This window comes from Seriola lalandi, unplaced genomic scaffold, assembly GCF_002814215.2.
Source record: "Seriola lalandi dorsalis isolate HSWRI2012SDOR001 ecotype SW California unplaced genomic scaffold, Sedor1 jcf7180002054866, whole genome shotgun sequence".
Taxonomy (NCBI): Eukaryota; Metazoa; Chordata; class Actinopteri; order Carangiformes; family Carangidae; genus Seriola; species Seriola lalandi.
The window spans coordinates 678,125-687,598 of record NW_019525419.1 but is presented as its reverse complement, the minus strand read 5'-3'; the positions used below and the strand labels follow the sequence as shown (position 1 = coordinate 687,598).

Below are 9,474 nucleotides of genomic sequence, written 5' to 3'. Positions count from 1 at the left end.
GGGGGGGTTATGGTGGTGTGAGGATTGCGGGCTGTGGTTGGGTATGCCAGTGCCACGTGTCTAGCCTGGCACCTCTTGCTTCTCGACTCGAAGGATGTTGGACTGAGAGTCTGGCTGAGCCTGTCGGGCTTCTCTCTGAACCAAAAGTGGGGTGAGTGTTGCACTCTGCTGCATCCTGTTATCACGATAAATCTTAAACCTTTATTTAACAAGATGATATTCTTACATGCGAAGGTTTGCAGTGAATGTACGTTTGCTTTCCGAATGTGGTGGGGGGACAGAGGATAATCTAGACTAAGGTTCGAAAGCAATGGTCCTTGGCATTCAAAGATGCAAACCGGAGGTTTAGGTTTATTTTTTATGCTTTCGCCTAATTTTATTTAAGCGTCTGCAATGCATCACTCTAAACATTGTCCATTCAGGAACGTTTTTGAAATGATTGCACAACATCGGGCCTCGCAAACCAGGCCTATGGTTATTTGGATTTGGACATTTTGGGAAATTGCCCCAAATAGCTCCTCAGTCTTGGCATAGAAGACCAAAACTTCCATCCACCTTCCTGTCGCTTTCACCCTCCTTCTCTACCTGCTTCATCTCCTCACTGACATCCTTTCATCCCGTCCAGGGAGGTTAACAGGACCATTGTCCTCGGTTGGTCCACAGACCACAGATGTCGTACTTAATCTGGAAACCCTAATCTCTCTCTTCCTCGCCCACTGTCTCGTTTCTCAGTATATTTTCCATTTTGAATTTTACTCTTGCTGTATATATTTTTTTTTTCTCCGCTCAAATCTCAGATGACCAAACAAGATAAATGAATTTTCCATATTTTATTGCGGACATCATAATATAGTGTTTTCAACTGCAGAAATTTGGATTTTTTGAATCGTCTGTCTGATGGTTCTGATGAATTTGGTTTACTAGAACCATTTACACTTATAAAATTGATCCTTTTGAAACTGTTATGATGCTATTTTACAGTAATAATTGCGCATTTGAGCTTGGCATATTATTGGGCCTTGCGATCATCTGTATCAGAGAATATTCGTTTTGGGTCCATGGGTTGACCTTTTGCTATATATTGACACTATGATGTAATGCACTAGAATGGGTGTTATTTTATTTGCTTCTAAGTGGTGTTTTATGATATTGTGCCGGTCCTTGGATGCTCAGTTGACCGTCCAATTGGTATTCTCATCCAGAATACACTTGGTACAGTATGATATAGCTATTTTGACAGAATGAAGCCGGAAATATATCTGAGGCATCACAGATCTGCCTTTTTTGTCTCCTAAGGAGAGTAAACTGTTGCAAAAGGTTCTGCATGTTTCAGAAAATTCTGGTTACCCTAGAGCCATGGTGCAGGTCTTAGTTACTTCTGCATGCTCATTCTGCGAATTTCTTCTCAATTTTGCATGAATTTCTTCGAATCCTGTTTATGGTACGTTGTTGTGTAAGTTGAAGGGACATTAATTTCACAGTAAAACTTCTTGTTCCTGTGGAAAGTGTGATGCGTCAGTTAAGGCAATGAGTGTGTGAATGTAGAGTGGAGGGAATGGAGGCTCTCGTCCAGGGACCCAGTCTGCTGTTGGTTATGACGCAGCAGCATCATCCGATCTCTCTGTCCTAACCGAAGACTGCACAAACGCATGGAGCTGCTGCAGTTCGCCATTTTCATGCACCGCTTTAAGCTTTGTTTCACATAGATATGGGCCGCTTCACTTATGGCTATTTATCGAATAGAATCGACCTGTAATCACAATTCATTCTTATTTTTCAGTGTTTTTATTATCGTTAATTTTCAGACTAATTTCAAATATTTTTTTCCTCTTTTCTCAATTTTTTTTTTGGCTTTTTATGTTGTGCAGGTCGGTCATAATCCCTGTCCAGAACATGTGGGACCCTGAGAGAACTGAAGAGGATTAAAGACCATCCCACTCTGCCACTCGTCCTCCAATCAGACCACTTCATTTGACCGTGGAGAGCCAACGACACAGGGCCCTCGACTGGCAAAGACTTTTACCCGGCTGCTCCAATAGCACCCAGCCAGCAGGTTTTCGCTGCTTGAAAGAGCATGTTGCCAACGCTCTCCCTCTGCTCCATCATCTGGCTCAACCGGGGAATCAAGCTGAGGAAAGTGCACCAGGCCACCAACACCGGTCAGGTCTGAAACCGCTGCAGTCACAGACATAACAGCAGCAGAACGCTACCTTACCGACTTTTGAAAATGCTTCTAAGCTTCGGGTGACTCCCCCTCCTCCCCTCATCCCCCCCCCGACCCCCTCCCTCGAGCCACCCATCTAACATCCAACACCAGAATTTAGTGACTCAACAGCCTTTTTCGGTTTCTGAGGAGGATTTCTGTAAAGCCGAAGCCTGTTGTTGCAGTAGCACTCGGGCTGCACCATCTAATCCTCTATTTGGTGGCCATTTTGATTTTGTTGTCTCCCTAACAAAATGGCGGCGGAAGGTTTTCAGTACCGTGCCCTCTACGCATTTACCAAGGACCAGGAAGAGGACCTGGATCTGCAGCCTGGAGACGTCCTGACAGTCAGCAAGGCCTCTCTGCTGTCCATGGAGAACTACCAGGAGGGCTGTGAGGAGCAGCCGGAGCACCTGGGCTGGCTCCTCGGGTATAACGAGCGCACCAAGCAGAGAGGCGACTTCCCTGGGACCTATGTTGAGTACGTGGGCCCCGTCAAGATGGTGCTCCCATCGAGTCAACCCAGGTCCCAGCGGCCACTCCCTGCTGCTCCCAGATCAGAATCGTCTCAAGGTAAGGACGTTTTCACACTGACAATGTCTGTCACGTGGTTTTTCTCAGGTGCGTTGCTGCACGATAGGTCCGTCATTTTCTTATAATTTGTTGCACCATACCATTGTGAATTTGAAGGCGTCCTTACAATATAGTGTAACAACATTATAAATATATGAATTATTATATATAAAAGATCTCTATGAGGAAACAGCACAGAATTGAATTGACTTCTCATTATTTAAATGAAAAAAATATAATACAATGTGATGTTGTCTGTGAATTTCACTTTATGCAACATCACAATGAGTTATTGAACTCTTCCAGAACGATTACTGTGCATTTTTCAAACAAACTCGCTCTCCTTTTTCTACATGCAGTTTTTTGTGTTTATTTTTCCTAATTGTCCTACACCGTTTTTCCAACTCAGTTAATTGTATATATTAAATTTAGTTTATTTGTTTGTAAGGCTCAAGTATGCAGAAGGTATCCAATTAGAAAGCAGTAACATAACAGTCAATCATGTTCAGTCATGCATCCTCTTTTGCTTTGTGTGTGTCCTTATTCTTCTCAGGATATTTTTATAAAGACTTTTATTGCAAACAAACTAAAGCAAATTTTCCTTGACATAGCTTTTAACTACAGAACTTCCACTCAACACTACACTTGCCTTTTGTCACTTCTCTTGGTCATTGACTTTCAGTGTGCAGAATGATGTATGTACACAGTCTGTTTTCACACTCATCTGCTGAAGGGGGAGAAAGTTTTTCTGTGCTCACTTTAAAGATGTAAAGAGTTTAAGATGTATGTTTACAAGGTGGTTTTGTGACTTGTGACAGTCTTGGTCCAGTATGCAACTTACAAAGCTGTTTAAACTTGAGTTGTTCAGAATTTACCACAAACACACAGAGAGAACTTTCCAGTGAAGAGTCATCATCAGCTGTTACATTTTTGAATTGAAAAATATTTGCATTTTCAGAGATTCTGTTTTTTTTTCATGAGGGAGAAAGAGGAAGAAGTCATTGAACTTTTTTGAGGAATAAAAACATTTATATATAAAACATTTCTTCAATCGATGCCTGTCGTATGTTAGTTGGCGTAGTCGTGGGTTTCTGGTCAACCACTTTGGGAGTTTTGATGGGGCTCCCACATTTGGCAGTGACCTTGAGCTGACCCTTTAATCTATACTTAAAACACGTCATAAGCCTTACCTCTTTGGAAGCACAGCTAACCAAACTCTCTGCCGAATAATAAAGGGCTAATCCATCTACTTACTGGACTCTCCTGTACAGGTCTGCCCAGTGATTCTGTCCGTCTGTGTGGCCCTCTTTACATTCGACGTTAACATGTGTCTTTGACATTCCAAACTGCATCTGGGCTTATCTGCACAAAAATGCCTGCCGCTCCCTCATTGTGATCTCTTATTGACCCCTCTTCTCAACTGTGAGTAAAGGATTGCACAGGCAGGAGGGGTTGCAAGGACTATTTTCAACTCTGCTATGACCAAGACAAGAGATATGAGGGGCATTTTTGACATTCAAAAGTTAAACTTACTTACCGACATATCGAGAAAGACTAATGTTTTGATAGGTGTGTTTGTATTTAGTGCAAATTGAGAGTTATCTGACAGTTCAGGGAATACAATGTCACGTGTTTTTAATCAGAGATAAGTGTTCTTTCACACCTCTCTTCACTCCCATGACTCTGGGAAAATAGGCCTGTCTGATATTTATTCATAATGGTAAGAGCCTGCTTTCAGCTACAACTGTGTCCAAGTCAAATATAGTCTTGGCATGGATTGGTCGACCTTAGCAAGCTCAACTTCAAGTAAAAACTTTGATTTGTAACCAAAGTTCCTCTGCTCTTCCAAGATTTCCATCATTTTCTCCTAATTTGCATTCCCATGCTTTTGGCTTCAGCTGGAAAAGATGCATAGGGCCAAAATAGATAAATAGAAGTTTTAATATCATTCTACATATGAAACCAGACATTCCTCTTCTGCCAAAAGCTGTATTCTCTTCAATTCCTCCATGCTTTCTTTATGACAGATGGGCTAAGTACCACTCTGAGCACGTAGGCTGTGAACTCTGAATTACCTCTGGTTGAGCCAATTGGCTATTCATCGTGTACAACAAAGTACACTGGGCCTCATTCAGATTCATTTCTCGGTATTTTTCTCTGAAAAGTCCTAAAAAGCCAGTGATATCGTAGCTGCAGCACAAATCTGTCCAGAACTCTTATCAAATGAGATTTGTCCTTGCCAACAGTAAAATAAAAACCTGAGAGTGAAAGTGATGTATTGGTGAATAAAGCACAGGCCTTAACCTTCTCCAGCAGAGGCAGGTGAGGAGGAGAACAGTATCCTCGCACTTTGACAGACAGTGAGACAAACCAGTTGGGCAGCTGGCGTTTGTGTCTGTGATTTGGAGAGACAGGGGCAGAGGAACCAAGTGAAACCCTGAGAGAGAGAGAGAGAGAGAGAGAGAGAGAGAGATAGAGAGATAGAGAAAGAGAGAGGAGGGGAAAGTGATGTGAGAGGTTGGGGGTGCGGGTGCGGGGGTAATTTTACAAATATCATCCTCATTTCCCTGAAGGAACAGAGGCCCTGGTCGTTGTGTGAATAGAGCTATTGTTAGCATGGCCCGTTTACTATTCACAGGGATCGTAACATTTGGCATCGAGGGGCAGTACTACGGCCCAGTGGTCAGGAAAGTTGACCGAGTTACAGGTTTGATCCCAGTGTCCATCCTGTAACATAGAGCTGAATGAAATACAACAAATTAAACATTAATTTGTTTGTCTGAACTGCAGTGTTACAACACACAACTTTTTAGCAGTTTATTTGCTTTTAGAAGGAAAGTGTGAGTAAGGGGAAACGCTGCCGCACTTTGAAACACCTGCACACAAAACAGCATGATATTGGATGAAATGCAGTAAGAGATCTGTAACTTGGTTACTGTAAAACCCACATTTACATGCAGCTGGTTCGTTATCAGATTTCTGCCCAGCCCCAACAACACCAACACTGGAACATCAGAAGTTTATTAGTGATATTTATGAATTCAGATTGACACTGAGAGGCTAATTCTGTAGTGACACAGATTTCTTCCTTGCTGTTAGACGTGCAAATGTTGAAAATTGTGTAGCGAGACTAATTTATTTTATTTTCAGTTAGTCAGACTTTTGATAGTAATTGTGGTTTGTACAGCTACAATTAATAATCCTTTCTTCACTATGCTCTGCTGCTACAGCAACACTCGGTCAGGAGTCTTTGTCATGCAAATGCACACATGTAAAACCCGGTTATGTGTAGACAAAAAAAAAAAATCAGGTTTCTTTTGCAGAAAAGTTACCGTTTACCAGGTTTTTCTTAATCCCTTACCCCTGTTAAAGAAACCAGGTTTCTCATTTGCATTTAAGAAATCAGGTTACTGCAGTATGTCAACAACAGCCTGGCTACTTAAGTGCATGTAAATGTACCAATGTTTCAAAATGCAGATGCAAATGGCTTTTCTTCTGTCTAACATTGCATAGTAATGGGAGGATTCTGGATCAGCAGGTGATATTTAGTGTAAATATCATTAAAGAACAAGTGCAGCTGCGGTTCTACTGATGTATGCACCTACACCTACACATGAATGTTATGGGTAGATTTTTTTGTGTGTTTTATTGTTGTGTATATAGAAATTAAATGTAAAAAAAAAAGACACTCTTTCTCAACATTAGTCAGCCTTTCTTGTGATTTGTGTTTTTACGTGTTGTATTGGCCAAGTTTCCACACTTCAAACCAGTTTGTTAGAATCAATTTTGGTGATCTAAAACGTATCATGTTACGAGGTGCATATTTCTTCAGCACAACTAGGAAACAAATTAAAGACACATAACTTTTCTCAACTTGCAGCAGAAATAATTGTACAAACTCAGAGTTTTTTTTTGTTGCATTCCCTCCTTTCGCTCTCTCCTCTCCCTGGCCTCACTTTAACTGCCTGCTGAAGTGAACCATGGCTTGGCATTTTTGCAAACTCCTCCCTTCATACTCCCTCTCTCTCTCTCTCTCTCACTCCCTCCCTCCCTCCTCTCTCCTTCTCTCCCCCTTCTCTCCCATCCTCCCTTCCTTTTTGCAGCCTCTCTCCCTGATTCACATACACGTCTGATACTGTCTCTGGGCAGCTATAAACCATGTTAGCGGGGCCAGTTCTCAGAAAGGAGAGGCCTCCGCTCACTCTGCACTCCCCGTGCCTTACCAGGAAAACACTTTCAAAGAACCCATGGAGGGGCTGGGAGAGGGGCTGAAACAGTAGAGAAAGAGAATGGGAAAGATATGGAGAGGTGGAAAGGGAGGGAGTCGAGGGCCACGGTGTAAGCCAAGGCCACCCTATCCAACTGCAAATATAGGAACCAGCTGTATTTGGTTTCTCTTCTGACTGTTGTATTATTCTCCTGGACTTCAGTAAATTTAGCATGTTAGTTTGCAGAGCTATAGAAAATTTTATTTTCTGGAGGATTTCTTTACCGCCAGAGCAGCAAATGAGAACTCATTTAAGCGTGAAGTTGTCTCACTGAAAGATTAATGGCTTTAGCAAACCAGAAACACAGTAAAGTACATTTTGTACAGTTTCTTACTGAAGGCAGGAGTGAAATAAAGTCAAAGCTCCTGTTTGCTTTGACAGAATGATACCACCAAAGCATTTATACTTGACTATGTGGATTTTTTGTCCTAACAATAATGATAACCATGCTAAAGAGGGCTAGGAACCAAATCATGCTACAGAAGCAGATCTGTACTTTTCTTCTCGGGGCTAAATCTCCAACTCACCATTACATTCATGTGCGTGTGGCAGTGATCTGAAAACTGTTCATTTATGTATTCAAGCCCAGGGTTACGCTTGAAACAAACTAGTTTGTACAAGGTATTGACCAACCATGTCCAAAGGCAAAAGTGTTTATAGCTGTTCGAAGGTGTATGTGTATGTATGTTCGAAGGTGGTGTAAACCTGTCGCAGAGCATGGAGAGACATTACACACATTAAATTACGATAACAGCACAGACTTTTTTTTTTTTACCTAATCTCTTCAAAGGCATTCATAGCGTTGCACTCGTTTGTGCATATGAAAGGTGACGAAGAAGTTGTGTGAAGAATTAGAAAAGAAAGTTGGTGAGAGAAGTAGCATGGTCAGCCAGTTGCTGGGTGAAGTGGGCATGAATGTTGGCTTGTTGGTTGTCAGGCACAGCAGCCACAACTCTTACCACTTTCAGACGTTGTTCAACAATTTGACTCACTGACTGACTGATAAAGTTACACCATTTGTCAGCCGGATGCCACATGACTGAGTGATAAAGTTGCACCATTGGTCGGAGTTTTGGAGTTTTCTCGTCGGTTGTTGTTCATTCAACATGAATTGGCACGAATAGTTTCTCGAACATCCTCGGCGAGTTTACAGGTGGTATTGCCAAATTAGCCACTTTGATACTAGATTTAACAACTTATCAACATGTAGTCTTAATGTGCTGCGTTTCAGTCTCTGTTTAAAACTTGTTCTGTGAAAAACATGTAAATGCAAACAGCTTTATTGGAAATTCGGCTGTATTAAAATACTGTATATGTGAGCACAGAGAATAGCAGAGGAGCAAACAGATAAAGGGGCTGAATGCAAATACGACATGACGGCTTCATTAATATGCTCATTAGCGTATTACATCATTTTTTACATCATTTACAGCATTTCCACAACAATTTTCAACTGCAACCTCAATTTTGCACATTGACATACACAGTCCAGCCACAGATAAGGTTTTGATGTAGTCTTGCGACTGTATATGTTTGACTGTAACCTTTAAAATTCTCTAGTCATGTTGCATTAAAAACCTCTCAATCAGCCTGCTATTACATGTTTTATTGCACATTTCTGCATTAATCTCCTCTGAGTTTGCACCTGCAGGCCTATAAAACCAGATCCAGCGTGGTGTGCAGATCACCTGTGTTTGACTTGGTTGCAGGGGCTCACTTGTACACGTGTAGCTTTGAAGCATGTTGTGACAGAGGAGTGGATGGTGTTTCTGGTCATGATGTATTGCCTGTCTGCATAGTTGGGATGCAGTGAAGACATGTAGCAGTGAAACCTGACCAGCAGCATACACACTGTTACACACCATTCGTGAGCCAGACACCAACTGGCCTTGTCACCACTGCACATGAGAAACACATGCTTGGAGTAAACGGCATGGTTCAAAAGTGTTTTAGCAAATTCTGTCCTCATTTGTTGATAAAGGTGTTTACTTTCAATACGGCCTTGAATATTTATGTGCTTTGGGAAGCCAGTGGAACCTCAGTAACGCACTTACACGAGGTGAAATAATGCAGATAGTAAATAAGAGAACATTTCAGCGGAAATATTCAACTTAGTCTTCTATTGTCCAGTCAAAATTAATTACTCTATTAGTTGTTGGGCATTTGGTGTTTATTCAGCAGTATTCTTCTTTCTTAATCTTAGAAAGCTTAAAAAAGCATAAATTGATTTCTCAACCCTGCCCTCCTCAAACCACTGAAGAAGAGTCTCTGAGACACGTGAAAACCCTTGATCACGATCACTTTGATAATTGTAAAATAAAAATATTATTTTTTCAGTGGTCACTTATAGCTGTGACTTTCCTGGCTTGATATTTTTTCAATCCTCAATTGCCAGTATATGAATTATATATCACAGTGTTGTGTCAAATA

At 41.5% G+C, this 9,474-nt stretch overlaps 1 protein-coding gene across 2 annotated transcripts in view; it reads left to right on the top strand.

Annotated features, from left to right (window-relative positions):
• Positions 1-9,474, top strand: part of pik3r2 (phosphoinositide-3-kinase, regulatory subunit 2 (beta)) — a 36,262-nt gene that overhangs the window by 5,612 nt on the left and 21,176 nt on the right. The window contains exons 1-2 of one of the 2 annotated variants that reach the window (XM_087179793.1): positions 24-151; positions 1,869-2,776. In XM_087179793.1, the coding sequence (XP_087035919.1) occupies positions 2,458-2,776 (319 nt within the window). In that variant the 5' untranslated portion in view covers positions 24-151; positions 1,869-2,457. Of the gene's footprint in view, positions 1-23; positions 152-1,868; positions 2,777-9,474 lie in introns of those variants that run through there. The other variant, XM_023428096.2, reaches the window with a different exon arrangement.